The 18,962-nt window shown below is 33.6% G+C and overlaps 1 protein-coding gene across 1 annotated transcript; it reads right to left on the reverse strand.

Annotated features, from left to right (window-relative positions):
* Nucleotides 1-1,970: 1,970 nt before the first annotated feature.
* LOC104084502 (serine carboxypeptidase-like 42) lies at nucleotides 1,971-8,352 on the reverse strand. The gene is made up of 9 exons (XM_009588385.4): nucleotides 7,970-8,352; nucleotides 4,952-5,059; nucleotides 4,744-4,836; nucleotides 4,532-4,624; nucleotides 4,327-4,412; nucleotides 3,953-4,231; nucleotides 3,554-3,687; nucleotides 3,321-3,413; nucleotides 1,971-2,523 (listed from the first exon to the last, which is right to left on the reverse strand). The coding sequence occupies exons 1-9, from the start codon at nucleotides 8,211-8,213 to the stop codon at nucleotides 2,241-2,243; spliced, it is 1,413 nt and encodes a 470-aa protein (XP_009586680.1). The 5' UTR covers nucleotides 8,214-8,352; the 3' UTR covers nucleotides 1,971-2,240.
* Nucleotides 8,353-18,962: the final 10,610 nt, after the last annotated feature.

The following is an 18,962-nucleotide window of genomic DNA, read 5'->3' on the forward strand; positions in this document are numbered from 1 at the left end:
ATTCGTTTTATTTGAAAACGAGATACGAACTCCCTGAGCATCTCGTTATCCTTCTATTTAACTTTGAAAAGGTATGATTTCCTGGTTTCGACCTTGATGGCACCAGCATGTGCTTTTACGAAAGAATTTGCAAGCATAGCAAATGAATCAATAGAATTATGAGGTAAGTTATGATACCATATCATGGCTCCCTTTGACAGGGTCTCCCCAAATTTGTTCAGTAAAGTAGACTCGATCTCGCCGTCTTCCAAGTCGTTTCCTTTGATAGCAGATGTATAAGAGGTCACATGCTCATTTGGATCAGTTGTTCCGTTGTACTTAGGTATTTCGGGCATACAAAATTTCTTGGGGATCGGTTTTGGGGCTGCGCTTGGAAAAAAAGGTTTTTGCACGAACTTCCTAGAATCCAGTCCCTTCAATATCAGGGGCGCTCCTGGGATTTGATCTACCCTGGAATTATAGGTTTCGACCTTTTTATCGTTTGGTTAGATCTTCTTTTCCCCTGATTCTACCCGTTTTGTCAGCTACTCGAGTATTTTTATAATTTCGGGGTTAGTCACCGACTCTTGTTCATTCGATCTTACCACGGCCAGTTTCGTTCTGCGAGTGACTTCTTGGGTCGGATCGGGTTCAACCCTGCTCGGTGCCTGGGTTTGGCTCTGCAACTGAGCTATCGCCACTTGTTGAGCTTGCAGTATTTTGAAGATCATGCATAGGCTGATCCCGTCTTCTTCAGTGTTTTGTGTGTTTCGAGCTGCCGATCGGGCTCCACAACGGACGTTATTTTCAAGGTCGGTAGGCAAGTTTGCGTTGATGGCCATATGCGAATTTACATCAATCGGATCCGCGGTCCGAATTCCAACGACATCAGCGGGTGGCCTTGCATTATCGGGCGCCATGTTGTTATTCTCGCCTTGATGACCGGACTCGTTGTCGATATGTAGAGGCGCTAATCAAGAGTTTGTCATTTTTATCCTGAAATCAAAGACATTTCAAAGAGCAAGTGTAAAGCAGTATGTGTTATGGAGATTTGTATCAAATAACCACTATTATCCTTAGCCCCACGGTGGGCGCCAAACTGTTTACCCTCAAAATCGGATAACAATTGAATTTATACGCAGTTTTAAGGATACGTGATATATTTGATACAAAGCGAGAAATCAGATTTAATGTGGAAGTAATCAATGAAAAGATAATTGCAAAGCACGCAAGTTGAACAACCTAGGCCTTATAAGTTTAATCTCCTTCGACCCTTAGATATAATATTATTGGAGCCAGAATGGTATGAACAAAGATAGAAACAATAGTATGTTGTTCTTTTAAGTATGTTGCAATGCTTGCCCATGCATTACTGAATTCCCCTTATATATTAAGGGAGATCTTCCTTTTAAGACATCATTTTATAAAAAAAATATAAGTCCTTGATTTTGTAGACCGCTGGCCTCTTTTTTGACTTAATCTCGTGATTTCTGCTATAATGATTGGTTAATGGCAAGAATCACGGATCCTTGTCGGATGAGTTGGCGAAGCTTTTCTTCGAGGCCGTTAGAAGCAGGATCGGTCGTGCCTTCGGTAAACTTGAGGGCAAATCTGATGGTCTCGATGGCCTGTTTTGACGATGCTTTTTAGTCCGACAATATCATATTCCGATCTTGGCTGACCATGCCGAACTTCGAATCTCGATATCGAGCTCGGTTTCATCCGTAACTTCGAATCTCGATATCAAGCATCGATCTCGGTTTTACCCTTATACAAATATCATGATACGTATGAGACATCCAAATATTTTTGAACATTAATATCAATAACTACAATTCAAATTCAAGTTAATTAGAGTACGTTATATATATGAAACTTATGTATCCATTTCATCTTCGTCCGGGTCCAATTCATTTCAACATTTCTGCGCAACAATATAAATTGCAAAGATAGACAACCTCTAGAATCAACTTCAAGGGTTCAACTTGATATAAGATAAAAACAATCAACTCAAGAGTTTATAGGTATGTGTTGTGCCGTGTAACTAGCCACTAATACTTGCATTAGGGTAGGCTGTCTACATCACACCCCTTAGGGTACGACCCTTCTCCTGATCTTACATGAATGAAGAATACCTTGTGTACCAAAGTGCCAATTCAAGAGTTCACTTATTGCACATCAAATCTTTGAAAGGAAGTGAAAAAATGAAAGTAAGTTATACTTTTGACAGATGAAAATTAAATTTACAAATTCAATGACCATCAGGCAATGGGAATACGAGTGGCATTAGGCAATCTTCTTCCATGAACGAATGAGCTGAAAAGATGCAAAGCCCTAGATGGCTGTGCATATGGAACCATATGAGCAGCTCCTCTTACTGTTGCAAAAGTGAGTTTATGACCATATTCAACTTGCCATCCTCCTACTTGCCCTTTGTGAAACCATGCTCCATATGCTACTGTTGTCTTCAAATTTAAATCATTAGCTAATTCACGCACTAATGTTCTTGACCCTATTAGTGGTACCACTGAGTCTTGATCTCCACTGTCATATACAATAGCCCAGAATCATGCGAAGGACAACAAAAGAGAATTATATTCAAGATTTAAACTTAATGAATTTAAGATTTTGAGTCCTAGATGATAATGGGCGGCCGGATGGCAATTTTATTATCTCATCTAGTCAGATGTGGATCTAGGATTTTCAGTACATGGGTGCACTAATAAAAAATGGAGGAAAAAATGTATTAAGTGAGAATTGATCTCTATTCCTCTTGGTAAATAACTCAACATTTAACTATTCTTCTTGGTAAATAACTCAACTTTTAACCAAGTGAATCATTCATCCTTCTTGGAGTATGTGTGTCAATAGTTAATATTATACCAATTTTAAAAAATATGTACATAAAATATCTAATTTTGAGGAGAGACCATGGGTTGACTTGCCCATAATCTACTCTATAAATCCGCCCATGATTGTCTCAAATAAATAGTGACACTCGGTAATTTAGTATTATATTATATATATTAATATTATGGATTCATATCCTATGCGACATTACGGGGTCAAATAATTTTGTGGTCCCATTATAAACTTGTTTTTAGTAAATTTATGACCACATTTCTATTTTACGGGTAGGAGATTTGTTTTTACGCATAAAAAGATCATCTAAGAGATCTAAAAAAAACTACTTTCTTAATTTAACATTGTAAACAACCCTCAAGACCTATTTCCTCGATATTATGTTTAGGTGAGGATTTTCTTTGGAAAAGTCAATCCGCACAGCCCATTGTCATTCCTAGCAGTCATTGTAATGCGAGGGAAATAACACGTTTAATTACCTGAATATCCAAAGAGGAACATCATGTTGAATAATGTTTTTGAGGGATGGAAGCATATCAGTGTCACCATCTGATTGAGAGTAATTCAGCACACTGTCTCATACAAATTAAACACCACCAAAAGGAAGATCGTATTAATTAATTAAAAACCTGAAATATATGGTATTAATTCTGTCTATTTTAGTATAGTTATTTTCAATATTAAAGATTTCAAAACAATTAAGATTACATACTCACTGCACATGCTCCATTCGTAAGGTAGATTAGTGCGATTAGCATGAAGAGCCTTCTGAACCTCAGGAAGGTTGAAATAGAAGTATCTTTCTGATGTCATGCAAACATCAACTCCAACACTCATCTTTGTAACCTAGTATCCAACAAAATAACAAAATCAAATGTTACAAACATCTAAACATGTTCAAAGAGTTAATTAATTATATAGGATGACTACTGAACTTTAATTATTATATAACAGCAAAGTCACAATCATAACAGTAATGTCACTAAATCATTTTTGTCACATTAAAGTAATAATTTTGTGACTTTACTGTTATATTAGATAAAGTTCAGTTGGCACTGTTATATTGGAAAAGTTTAAATCACCATACAAGTTCAATAGCTATGATTCTTACTTGTTTATGTAAACGCAGCTCTTGCTGAACGATAGAAGGATAACAGACATCCAAAATAACGTCGTACACATTAATATAGTCAGAAATTATTTTATATGCTTCATCAATAGCTTGGTTGCATGAGATTGGCTCATTATGAGGAACTGGGAATTCATAATCATCAAAATTGCAGTGTTCTTTGATTCTCAAATATATTTCATCTGATATCATTCCATGTGACCAGTAATATTCGTACACTGCTGGAACATCTCTGTCTAGTCTCAAAAGTGGATTTCCAATCTGTAGAAATTACTTAGAATTTAGAAGGGCTGATTTTAATATATAGAGCAAAAATTAGAGGAAATACTGTAGTATATGGTTTTGAGTGTTCTTACAGCTACTCCCTTTAGGTTAAACTTAAAATCATTGGACTGCTTGTTGTAGTCTAGTATGACATTTGCCAACTGTGGTATATAATGTCCTATCATATCACCAGAATAAATATGGACTAGTAAGCCAAAAAAAATTAAAAAAAATTGCACATGTTCAGCATAAAATAAAAATAATGAACATATTGCACATGTGATATATATCTAGTACCTGCATAACTTTCACCTGTAAGGAACAAAGGCTTAGATTTTAATTCTGAAAACTTTGCGTACCATCTGATCATGAAAGTGAGCATATCCTTAGCTGGAAAAAACAACAACAACAAATGATAACATTAATTTTTCTTTTTTTTCTCTTTTCTGTTAACCAAACTTTTAACAAAATTAAAGGAGAAAGTGTAAAGGTCAAAGTGATATATATACCAGTGGAGTCATCTCCGCAAGTATAATCACTAGATGTGTTTGAATAAGACCATCCAACACCAGCAGGAGATTCAATAAATAGAAGATTTGATGCTGTATCAATCAAAACAAAGAAATATTGCAGAAATTGAAATGGTAAGAATCAAATATTGACATTTTTTTTATTGGAATTTTATAATATAAAAATTAAGGTAATGTAATAGTATACCTTTATTCCAAGATTTAGTATTTCTTCTGAGACCACGGCCATCACCTCTAGGAAAGAAGGGTCCTAGTTCTGTAAAGGCACCCCCTCCAATTGAGGAACATCCTGGACCTGAAAATAATCAAGTTATTAATGACTTGACGAAATTAAGAAATAACCCTTCATATACAAAATTACTACAAGATTTCTTTTAAAAGCTTCTAATTCAAATGTTGAGTAATGATGTTGATTGCTCCATTGTATGAGAGTCATCATTGCTAACAATACTAGTGAATTTAATTTTAACATCTTTTGACATAATAAAATACACCAAGCACGGTGTAGTTTGATTAGCTTATGAGGAGCTTTAATTTGCGTAAAATTAAACATATATATACAAGTATTTCGTTTGTGGAGGACTAATACAAAATGATATATATACGGAGTATCTCTTAATATTTTTTTTTTCTTTCTGTTTCTAAACAAGGTACAACAACTTTTGGGGTACTCCAAATTATTCTAAAATATATTTGGGAAAGGTATATATTCTAGTTCACTTTCAATTTCACTATAAATGATCAAATTAACTCTAAAAAGGAACGATAAAAAATAGAAATTGAATAATAATCAGTTTATACTTTATAGTGATGAAGGTCATGTCCTCAAGCATAGTGGCGGAGCCACCTTATAGGAATGGGTGTCAAATGACACCCCTTTGCTGGAAAAATATAATGTGTAGCTAGTTAAAAAAATAAATTATATGTAAATATATTATGTATTGACTCCCCTTAATTTTCTGATATGTTTACTTTTATATATTTTGACACTTCTTAATGAAAATTCTGGCTCCGCCACTGCTGAAGCAAGCAAGAGACTTATTGTTGATGAGAGAATTAAATACACTTTATCTCTCCAAAATTCAGTTTGCAGCACATATGTACATAGTGTTTTAAATCATAACTCTACAACATAGATCAAAGTGAAATTGTAAAGAATTGATCTATATCTGAGATAGAGAAAGAAAATATCACACAACTCCCAACTCAAAGATCTTTGACTATTATAGATTAATTAGTATTAGCCAAATGACTTTCAAAATGGTATAATAATTCGGTCCATTTGTCCTCTAGCCTCAGGTGACCTACATGCGGCAAATACAAGACAATATCTATTTAAGGTATCTTTACATAAATAGCCGGCCATATTTATTATTTATTTTTTTATTCATATACATATATTATATATTAATTATATACAATTATACATATATAATACATAAATTATGCATATATTATACCTTCACCGGCTATTTTTAGTTTAAGCGATTGAGTGCGCGGCTATTTGGGTTAATTCTTCTTTAATATTCTTAAGAGAATTTTACAGAACTCATCAACTTTTAGCCATTAATTACAGGCTTGCCAAAACTAGCCAAACACATATAAAAATTGAAAACTAGATAAATAAGGATTCTTTCTCTCCAAGAATCATTCGTAAAGATCTCCTTTCATATTTTTAAGCTTGATCAGCAACATTAGATGTAAGACGGAAAGGAAATTTTATGGATGAGGTGCAAACAATGTGATGAAACACAAAGTAAAAAAAATACAAGATTTCAAAAACTTAAGCAAAAAGGGACATTTTTCAATGAGTATGGTTTAAGTTCATTGAAAACATATAGATGAGTCAATATAAATTTTTTTAGGAAAATTGAAGGTAATTTGGACTGATTTAGTATTGAAATTTGGAGTTAATATCGAGTTTAAAAAATTCTTTTGCGACACATGTATCAAGCATGTATCTAACATACGGGTATACATGGATATCCATGTGATACCCATTTGATATACATATGATACATGTGTGATACAGAAATGATACACATATTATCTATTTCCATGTTTATCTTCTACTTTAAATTTTCAATTCAAACCACCTCTAAACTCCACCAAATCATCCCAAAACTGAGATTCAAACTCCTTAAGATGTATCCAATCTATTCCAACAACACCCTCTCAAAAGAAAGCAAAAAGTAGACTTTTTTCCATACAAATAGCTAATTGGCTAATATTGATAGCATTTGACTAATATTGATAATATTTTATGAATTGGCTAACTTTTGTACTAATTTGCTTATAGGCCACTAATACTTTGTGCTAATATAGGTTGCCTACGTCATATCTTCTTAAGGTGTGGCTCTTCCTCATGTGTGAACGCATGGTACTTCGTCCACCAAACTGTCTTTTTTATTTTTTAAAGATGAGTTTTATTACCTCTGTTATATATAAGATGCTTTAAAAATGATCACAAGTTTTGAAGAGCTAAATCATTAAACAGATTGGTCCCAACCCTGCAAATATCACCAACCAACCAAGTTATTAAGGTGTATGTCCACTAGTACAGTCCAGAGTATATATCGTCAACATATATATACGGTAGTGATTAATGAAAAGTCGAAAGTTGAATGCTCTTACATATTATTCCCCACATAGTTATTAAATCTTTCAGTGTGCCATTAAAAAATTGGGGGGGGGAGTGGGTCAAAGAGGGAAACTGTTCCTTCAACGTGAAGGAAATAAAGGCTATATCATACATGCAGATCAACTAAACCGAATCACCATTAAAAGAGATTTAGATTTCTTTTCCAAATAAACAAGAAAAAGAAAAAGAAACTAATCGCCTATTGTCATACAAGCAAAATAGAACTCCATTAAGCAAGAGACAAAAATACACATATAAATAAACATTTTGGAACAAGGATTCCATAGTTAATGATTTTCGATCAATATCATTACTTACAAACGTCGAATCTTTGAAAATCAAAGAAAATTTCCGACTTTGATAAAATAAATTTACTTTTGTCCTTTCAATTGACATAAACTCCAACTAGTTCTCAAAGACTCCAACTAAATCAAGAATATTAGAACAACAACAACAATCACAATTATACTTTAGTACCAAAAAAACTGGGGGTCGGCTATACTGAAAGAAGAAGGAGATTAAAAACAATAATCACAAATAAAGAGAGAAGAAGAAAAAGCAAACCTCCATTTAACCAAAGAGTAAGAGGAAGTTTATCAGCATCTTTCTCAGCTTCAACAAAGTAATAAAACAAACTTCTCCCTGCCTTTTCATCTACATCCACATATCCAGCGTATTGTCTAAACCCAACTTTTGGTTGTCCTGGTAAATTTTCCACCAGATCTTCTATTGGATGTCCATTAACATTATTCAAGATAATAATAAAACCAAATCCTATAAGAAGAAGATGATGAAATCCCATTTGCATTTCCTTCTGTAAGTATGGTCTAAGTTGAAGTGGAAAGAGAAGTAAAATATATAAAGAGATACCTATGGCAGAAAGGAGACCCCTTTAACTATTATATTGAGAGAAAAATTAATAACCCATGCATGCACATAAAGAATGGCTTTTTGAAGAACATAAAGTAAAGATAAAGTCATGGTAATAAGAAAATTTAAAAGAGTTTTTATGACTTTGAAATTCTATTGATGATAGAGGGCACGTGAATTCGGGAATTGCTTTCGCTTTCAGATATTGAAATTAGTATCATATTCATATATAGCTGTATTTTTGCTTTTTTTTTAAAAATGAATTCCCTTTTGTATACAAAAGGAAAAAACTTTTCCAGATTGGAAATAAATCTGTGTTTTAAGTGTTTTTTTTCTTTATACTATTTTCTTTCATTTTGTTTATTCTTTTTTTGAACGTACTGAAAAGTGAAAAGGTATACTGGTTTTTAAATAGAAAAATAAGATTTCATGCATCCGGCTTCCCGAATTCTCTTTGGTCAAATCAGTTCTTTCTTAAATCAGCTACTCCTATTTTCTACTAGTAAGTTTTTGGTATATATACCATATTCGAGCCTACTAATTTGTGTAATGGATTTAAGATATAGAGAATACTTAAGGGTAATAATTTTTTTATACTATCATTAAGATTTAATTTATCATAATATCTTAACCGTTTATTCTAAGTAGGTACACATTCGGATTTTTGTTCGTCCTTGTGATATTTGATTAACAGCTTGTTTGGATGGTTGTTACATGTTGTATTGTATCGTATTGTTATTTTAAATATAATATTTATTTTGATTGTTATTTAAATTTCATTGTATCGTATCGTTAAATCAGTCGTTACATAACGACGACAAGTACTACTTTATGGAACGATCGATTTGGTATGGTCGCGTCGTTCCCCTATTTTTTTCTCTCATCTTGCCCTGCCATATTAATAAATAATCCTATTTTATCTTTTACCCTATCTTTTTATATAATAATGTTACCTCGTACCTTTTTAAAAAAAAAATATAATATTGCAAGTTTATTTTTCATATTGTTGGGGCATGACATCGTGAAATGACGGAAAAAAATACAATTTATCCAAATATTGTATACATCAAAACGATACAGTACAATACAACATATACGATATATTATTAAACAATACATAACAACAATCCAAACAAGTTGTAACGGTTGAATCATTAATTAATTGAGAATATGCACTTTCGATCCATTTGCAGGTGAATATTTATAAATTATTGAATTAGTTATATGTTATGTTAATTTTGTAATATTACTTCATATTTAATAGTAGTAACATATAATTCTAGAAATAATTTAAAGAATAATATATTTTCTAAAGGGATAAAAATAGGCATTTTAACTTTTAATTAATTGAAGGTCAAATCACGCTTAGCTAAATATCATACGTGCCATAATCAGAATTCACCAATAATTTGAGGGATGAAATTATCCCTTTGTAACGTAACTTCCTCTTAGAAGAATTATTCAATTCTCATCATTCTTGTGGTATCTTTGTAATCTTAATCTCTTTTGTCATCTTCCCTCTATAGCATATAACTTAGAGTTTTTTTACACACTTGATCCTTTTTTAACTATTATTTTAAAAAAATAGCATCATTTATTGTTTATTCTATAAAGAGTACTTTTTTTTCATTATTAGCATATTGCAAAAATTAAACCCAACATTCATCTTCTTCACTCCATTTTTTAAAATCTGATGCATATGTGAATGCCACCTAAATTCAAGATGTATTGATTTATATGTCTTTTATACTTTGTATATCAAGTATCACTTTAATTCAAAATATATTTTTATGTATATAATTTTTGTATATTTATTTGTGAAGTGCCATCTTATTTTAAGATGTATTTTTAATGTATATTTCAAATATATTTTATATGTCAAGTGCCATTTTAATTCAGGATGTATTTTTTATATATTCTTTTTTTGTATATTTATATGCCATCTTAATTAAATTTAAGCTATATTTTTTTATGTATATTTCACATGTCTAAGTGTCATATTAATTGAAGATATATTTTTTGTATATTTTATATGTGTTAATTCAATATTTTTTTTTATATATATTTTGTATATATTAACGTATATTATTATCGAAGTAAGATCCTTATGTTAAGAAAGGAAGAAAGAAGGAAGAGAAAAACTTAAGAAAGATAATTAAAAAGAAAATGAATATAACAAATTTAGAAAATATATTGGCTTCGGCAGAAAATAAAATTAAGAAGATGAAGAAAAGGAAGGGAAGCTAATAGATAAAGAGAAAAAAAGCATGATTTTTGTACAAAGAATTATTGACTTTCCATTCAAATTGCTTATGTTTAGAGATTAATAATTAATATTCCTATTTTAATGGAACTGTGTGCTATAAATATAAATATTTTCCTGCCATAACTGTAATATTGGATTTCATGCTACGAATTTGTTATATTTCTTTTAAATTATGACAGTTATGTAAAGTTCCCTATAACTTATTCGGCAGAATCTGCCTCCAAAGACCTTCCCTTCTTCTTGTTCATTATATGATTCAGAATATCTGTTGACCACCCCAATTCAATTGTTGCTTTGCAATACCAATAACTTTGGTTCAAACCTTAAAAGAAATTTATGGAATATATATAAATTGTTAATTAAGAATCCAGTAATTTAAGCTGACTAAAATTTCGAACTCATAAGGTTCAAATCCTTGCTCTGCTTAGAAGGAGAGAGTAGGTCATTTCTATAATATGTGTAACAGAATGACAATCATTTGCACTAATTGCGGCAATAAGACACCATATGACTAAAGAAAGACAATGTATCCAATAACTAATGTTACCCACCACTTATGAGTTCACCCTTATGAGAAATTTTGAGTTTGAACCTTGAGAATAGAGAAAGTACCCCTGATAGGTAACACTGGCATTATGAATCTGAATTAATCGGACAAGTGAGTTTCGAATAACAGATGATTAAACACCAATAAAAAAATAAATTTTTACCCACTTTTCAGGAAACTAGTCTCGGGCCACGCGCGTTGCGCGTGTACCCCTTATCAGTGAATACAAAATTTTAAAAATGACATAGATATTAGTTATAAAACAATCAAATATGAATTCCTGAAAATGATAAGTTGTTCATTCTAGCTAAGTCAAGAGAGGAAGAAATACTGCCTTATATGTGAAGTCCTTTGGATATTCCGATCCATATTGTAATTTAGTTTTATGATTTTTTGTATATTTTTGTGTAGAAGTTAGAACCAATAGGCAAAATATGTTGGCTTATATGTAATTCTAAAATTTGTATCGATTAAGATCAATGGGTGAATTCAAATAAGTGAAGTTTAAAAATGAAACTCATTGCCAAAATGCTTCATAATGTTGCAGAAAAATATGTAAAGGGAATTTTACCAACTAATTAAGAATATTTTAACAGAGGCAAACTTTCCCAAAAATATGAGTACTAATTAATAAGTGTACAAGCACTATCATCAAGAGCTTGCAAAAACGCATCAAGTTATAGGCCGATTACCTTTTGGAATTATAGTGTTTGAAGGTAACAATGTAATTAAACAACCCAGAATTTACTAATAGATTCATGCTACATATAATTCTGCAGAGAATATTTTTTCGAAGTATTCTATATTTGACGTACCCGCAAAGAAGCAAAATTTGGTCAAAATATCACCCTTGAAAAACTTAATATACCCGAAATCACCGAAATAAATCAATGACATTGCAAAATATTTGAATTATAATCCACAAAGAATCAATAATATTTTACATATAGTCCCAAAAATAAACCTTACAAGATGAAGCACAAGGATTAGTCATAACTGTTGGTAAAGTGGGGGTAGATGACCGAGTTCTTCGAGGATCGGAAGAGAAAAAGATAGCCGGCGATGTCTTTTGTCTAAATTATAATACATAATTGGCAGTCTTTTGCCTTGAATTATAATGAATTAATGCATATTAATAAACATAAATTTGGGAAGTGGAAGAGAACCAAACTGTTTTTGTTAATATTGCATAAATGACAGGTTCAAATTTAATTTCATGTGTTTGAAGAATTCAGAAGTTATTAGTTACCCAATTAAACTTTTTTTGTTTATTATTTTTATTAGAATATGAATTTACATGTTTGTACAAAAATGTTTCTAAAGTAATATTTAGTTGAAGGACAAAATGGTCATTCAGCTTTACATGACCGTTTTAGTCTTTTAACTTTGACATATGATCTTCACACTTATAATGTAGTATGATATGATATGATTATTGTATTTGGGATTTCACAAAACCAAGAACGCTAGCTATGTTGCCTCAACTAGTTGTAGTCAGAATAGATATGAAATTCTTTCGAGCATACTAAACTCCCCCATTCTAGGGCATGATTGTCAGAAATTTAGATACTATTAAAATATGCGCAGCGGAAGCAAGCATATAATACAGGCATCAAATACATGTAAATTAGACAATGATATAATTACAAGATTAGAAACCACTAACCTCTTGAAAATGTTGCACATGTCCTCCTGAGAGCAAGAATCTAGGGCTCCAGTCTTCTATTATAGTCCCAGTATGTAACGACCCGATCGGTCGTTCCGAGAGTTATAGTCTCGTTTTTCCCATTTTTGCTTCTTTATGTGTTGTTCAGCTGTGTTGTGTTGTATCTAGTTGGTAGGTTCGGGTCCGGAGTAGTTTCGGGGTGGAATGAGACACCCAGTCTCTTATTTAGAAGGTTAAGTTGGAAAAGTCAACCGGATGTTGGCTTATGAGTAAACGATCTCGGATTAGATTTTTATGGTTCGGATAGCTCTGTTAGGTGATTTTGGACTTAGGAGCGTATCCGGAATGTAATTTGGAGGTCCGTGATAGAATTAGGCCTGAATTGGCGAAATTAAAAATTTGGTGATTTCCGGTCGGCAGTGAAAAATTTGACATCGAAGTCGGAATGAAATTTCAGGAGTTGGATAAGATTCTTAGTGTTATTTGTGATGTGTGTGCAAAATTTGAGGTTATTCGGACGAGGTTTGATAGATTTCGGCATCGGTTGTGGAAGTTTGAGGTTTCAAGTCCATTAAGCTTGAATTGGTATGCGGTTCATATTTTTGTTATTATTTGATGTGATTCGAGAGCTCGATTGAGTTTGTATGGTATTTTAGGACTTGATGGTACCTTTGGTTGAGGTTCTGGAGGCCTCGGGTGTGTTTTGGAGTGAGTTTTGAGCGAGTTCGGGCACTTTCGGAACTCAGGTATGGTTCTGGTGCTTTGAATTTCACGGACCTCAGCAGAATTTCGCAGACCGCATAATTCTGTCGTGGCCGCACTCCGGGGAAAAGTTCTGCAGATCCGCTGGTCCGACTTCGGAAGCCTGTATCTTTTGATCTACAAGAAATTTTGAGATGATTCAAAAACTAAAGTTTTAGCCCTTCATGTCTAGTTTCCAGAAAGGTAAAGAAATCATCATTTAGACATCTGTAGAGAAAGTAATGGCCAAAATACTAAAGCCTGGCAGTGCAGCCACCAAAAAGTGCGGCCGCACCATTTTTTTCGTGACTGCAGGACCTAGGAGGCGCGCCCGCGCTTGGAATTTTGCGAACCGCCTAGTGGGAGTTCAGAGGGTACACTATATAAACGAGGTTTAGGGCATTATTTCACATTTTGGACCTAGGGAGCTCGGTTTGTGGCGATTGTTCGTGGGTGTTTTTAAGAAATTCATCGGGGTAAGTAATTCTAACTCGAATTTGATTAATATACATGAATATATCAATAATTTCATCATCTAATTAGTACTTTGAGGTGAAAATTTGGGGATAATTATAAAAACTTCATAAAATAAATTTTTGGGATTTGAATGTCAATTCGAAGTCGGATTTGAGTGAAACTAGTATGGTTGGACTCGTGAGTTAATGGGTGTTCGTAATTTGTGACTTTTACCCGATTTCGAGTCGTGGGCCCGGGGGCGGGTTTGAGCCAATTTTGGATTTTTGGTCTGAATTGGTAGTTTTTCTTGTGGAATTCATTCCATTAGCATATATTGATGGTATTGTACTGATTGTGAATAGATTCAGAGCATGTGGAGGCCGAGTCGAGAGACAAAAGCACCACGGGGTAGAGATTTGATCGGTTTGAGGTAAGTAACGATTGTAAATCTAGTCTTGAGGGTATGAAACCCCGGATTTCGTATCATTTTACTATTTGGAGGTGACGCACATGCTAGGTGACGGGCGTGTGGGCGTGCACCATTGAGGATTGTGACTTGGTCCGTCCCGTAGCAACTGTAAAGTTGCATATTTTGTTGAAACTATATGATACTTATGAGTTTTAGAAAGAGTTTCTATAAATTGGGTTGAATGCCATGTTTTGGGCCTTGTGCCAATGCTGTTTGGACCTTTAGGGGCCTTTTCTTACTATTCTCTCACTGTTTTCGATTGTAAATCTATACTCATTCATGGTTATGCATGTTTACTGCATAATTCAGTTTTTATTACTCTGTTTTAATGCATATAAATGTTGTTTTGGGCTGAATACCCTGTTTTACTGAGAGCCCGAGTGGCTTGAGAGGTTTATGACTGAGTGAGGCCGAAGGCCTGATTTGTGAAGATATTTTTTGGATCGGGTTGCACGTCGTAGCATGTTTGATATAGGCCGAGGGCCTGAGTGATTTATGCCATGATTTGGCTTGATATAGCACTTGGGCTGAAGGAGCCTCTCCGGAGTCTGTACACACCCTCAGTGAGCGTAGGTACCTACTGAGTGCGAGTGCCGAGTGTCGAGTACCGAGTGCTGAGTGAATGGGAGGCATGAGTGATGGTGAGGTATGCCCAAGTGGTTGTTTAAGAGTGATTGTGAGGTATGCCCGAGGGGCTGTATACGAGTGATTGTGAGGTTTGCCCGAGGGGCTGTATATGAGTGATGTTTTGCCCGATGGGCTGTTTATGATTTCATCATTTTTGCTTACCTTGCATTGAGCCTTTGTTTGAAAACTGTTGAAAAATACCTTTAAATGATTTTACTGGAACTAGGTTTAAATGATATGTTTTGATTCAAACCCTGATTTAAAATCATGTGGTATTTTACTGAGATTTCATGATATGAACTTTATATGCTTATTGCTCGTCACTACTGCTCAGCCTTTATTTATTGTTGTTACTTACTGAATTGGCGTATTCACGTTACGCCCTGCACCTTGTGTGCAGATCCAGGTGTAGCTGGACACGGTAGCGGTTGTTGACTATTCCGGTTGCAGATTTTCTCGGAGATAACAAGGTAGCTGCCTGGCGATCGCAGCCCTGCTCTTCTCCCTCTTATCTTCCTTTAGTTGTATTTAGCTATTTTCTAGACTATGTTAGTCTCGATATTGTCAGATAAATTATAGTAGATGCTCATGACTAGTGACACTCGGATGTCGGGCTTTTCTTTCCGCACTTTTATTTTAATTTGAACTCCTTTACGAAGGTTTTTATGTTAGATAGCCTTGAAATTATCTTTGAAATGAAAATATCGGTTTGTTTTGGAAATGAGTCGGTTTGCCTAGTTCCACGATAGGCGCCATCACGACAGTGTTAGTTTGGGTCGTGACATAGTAAGACCTTGGACGAAATTGCTTTGAGTGGGCAAGAACAATACAACTCTAAAAGGTGAGTTATTGGGTGAAATGTGTATTCCTTATGTAGACTCATTTTTCAGCCAAAAAGGGCTCTAAAAACGTGTAGGATTCTGCTTGTGCAAGTAGAATCATACTCTAACTCTACATAATGACTTTTCTCCCAAGTCACTTTTTACCCAAGTCAGCCCAGGTTTTTACTAGGTATAGCAGGGACCACATAAATAGTAAGAGGCTACCAATTATAGCATTAATTTAAAATTTTGGATGAATTAATTCATACTATAATTAATTGCAGTTTATTTCACTAAAAAACTGTAACTGAACTACTCAATATGAATTTTAAAAATTCACTAACACTTATTTTAACTCCCCATGTTAAGATCATAAATATCAGTTAATTAAATTAAATTACTGATAATTTAATTTAATCAACTAATTAAATCCTCTATAATTCCACTTAAACTATTTCATGTGACGGATACAAAATTCACCGGCCGGGTTTTCACATGAAAATTTATAAGCTTACATAAAGGGGTATCATCAAACTCAAAATTGAGTCATGGATTCTATCAACTAATTATTATTTCACAAATGCTATTCGTTATTGTCCAATCTATTAGGCATACACTAACTCTGAATAGAGTTGTACCTTTTGATAAATCAAAACAATAAACAAATCACATTGATCATAATAATTATATCAAGATTAGGAGTATAAGCTCATTTAATGAATTAGAGAAAATATTTTATATATATTCAGTACAAAAATATTTTTTCTCTACTTGGTCCGTTCAATATACACTAAGTATACTAGCACAAGAAGTCGGAGTAAAACCACTCCCATAATCAAGACAAATTATACTATAATCTTGTGCTACAACCATCAAAATATTTTGCCCAATAACATCTTCGATTGTGAACATAGTTTATTAATTATGAGAACCGATAATTTAATTTTCTGTGCATGAGCTAAGACTCCATATACTAAATTGTCTACTATATAACTAAAGGACACACATGTAATAAATGATCTATTTAAAATAGTACTTTATTGAATTGAATAAATTAAATAAATAATTATTTCATAAAGTATAAAATATAATACTATATCTAAATTGCATGGTTAATAGTATATCCCAACAATCTCCCACTTAGACTCTTAACCATGTGTCTACAACTCTAACACCCATCCCTTCTACATGCTTGTCAAAAATCTTCTGTGGCAAGCTCTTTGTAAACGGGTCTGTCAAATTGTCCTCTAACGCAATCTTCAACACTCTTGCATCACCTCTCCGAGTTATGTCCCGAATTAAATGATATTTATGCTCAATATGCTTACTCCTTTTATAGCTTCTTGGATCCTTCGAGTTTGCAACTGCACCACTATTGTCACAATAAAGTACAATAGGTGCTTGAACCGAAGGAACTACATTAAGCTCTTTTAGAAAGTTCCCGAGCCAAACGTCCTCTTTAGCTGCCTCAAATGCAACCACATATTCCGTTTCCATGATGGAATCAACAACACATGATTGCTTGATACTCCTCCAACTCCACCTCCTAAGGTAAAAATATATCCTGAGGTGAATTTTCTAGAATCTCTATCTGACTGGAAATCTGAATCAGTATAGCCAATGGGTACAAGATCATCTGAGTGATAAACCAATATATAATCCCTAGTCCTTTTCAGGTACTTGGTTATATGTTTAATGGCAGTCTGGTGTTCTCGTTCAGGATTAGACTGAAATCTACTAATCATGCCAACATCAAAGCAGATATCAAGTTTAGTACACAGCATAACATACATGAGACTCCCTACAGCAGAAGCATTAGGGACCGCCTTCATCTTTTCTATCTCATCAGTCGTTTTTGGGGACTGATCTTTTGACAGAGAGATTCCATGCCTAAAAGGGAGAAAACCTTTCTTTTAATCTTGAATGCTAAACCTGGTGAGAATAGTATCAATATAAAGTACTTGGGATAAGCCTAAAATCCTTCGCTTGCGATCTCGCATAAGCTGATCCCAAGGATATGTGCCGCTTGTCCCAAGTCTTTCATATCAAAACGCGAGGACAACCATTCCTTTACTGAATTCAACATGCTCACATTATTTCCTATGAGAAAAATATCATCTACGTACAAAACCAAAACTGTTACTTTATCTCCATCCCACTTATTATAGACACAAGACTTGTTTTCACATTGATCAAAACCGAGGGTTTTAATCGATGAGTCAAAACAAGTATTCCATGCTCTAGAAGCTTGTTTCAATCCATAAATGGATTTCTTTAATTTACACATGTGCTTGTTAGGTTTTAATTTTAATGATGAAAAAATAATATAATTGCTTTTGGTGTAGGGACTCAAGAAAATCAACCAAGATCGAAGTGCACAAAGAGAAATAATCAAAGTTGAAGGAAGAAATCAATCAAAGATTGATTGAAGCATTCAAAAGGAAAAGAAGCACTGACAATCCGGCGAGATAATCAATCCGAGATTGATTGAAGAGTTAAAAAGGAAAATAAGCATTGAAGATCCGGCAAGATAATCAATCAGTAGCTATTACTGGAATGACCCAGAATTAATGAGAAAATCTGGAGCTATCAAGACTTAAAAATGGAAAGTTGTCAAAGTCCACATATCAAGGAAGAGTAACGGGAATTAACCTTATTCTTGGAAAGAATCAATTTCTTTCCAAGGATCAAATCTCTTGGGTTGGCAAATCTCTTCAGTAACGGTCTCCTACAAAGTATTTATATGCAACCTTAAGTCTTAGAGAGACATACTTTGATCAAACCAATTACCCTCTCTTTGTTCTACTTCAAACAAACATTGTAGCTCTACTAGATCTGATGTGTAACAAGTTAGAGAAGAAAGAGAGAAAAATACTGGTGAGGCATTATATCAAGAAAAGACGAGTGACATAGAAACTGAGCTGTTGGAGTACACTACACCATTCACTTTGTACTCAAGAAACTCAATCACTGAAAGAGAACTCCCTAGCAACCCAAGGGGACTGGACTAGGATTCACATTGAATCCAAACCAGTATAAAAACTCCGGTGTCTTTAATTCATGCACTTTACTTATGCATTTTAATTCTGCACTT

Source organism: Nicotiana tomentosiformis, chromosome 1, assembly GCF_000390325.3.
Source record: "Nicotiana tomentosiformis chromosome 1, ASM39032v3, whole genome shotgun sequence".
NCBI classification, from domain to species: Eukaryota; Viridiplantae; Streptophyta; class Magnoliopsida; order Solanales; family Solanaceae; genus Nicotiana; species Nicotiana tomentosiformis.

What these genes read in the sequence shown, in the direction of transcription:
- LOC104084502 (XM_009588385.4), bottom strand. Translation starts at nt 8,213, where the DNA reads ATGCAAATGGGATTTCATCATCTTCTTCTTATAGGATTTGGTTTTATT. An exon ending in TACTCTTTGGTTAAATGGAG is followed by an intron (nt 5,060 to 7,969) that starts GTTTGCTTTTTC and finishes GATTATTTTCAG; the next exon opens with GTCCAGGATGTTCCTCAATT. An exon ending in TTGCGGAGATGACTCCACTG is followed by an intron (nt 4,625 to 4,743) that starts GTATATATATCA and finishes TGTTTTTTCCAG; the next exon opens with CTAAGGATATGCTCACTTTC.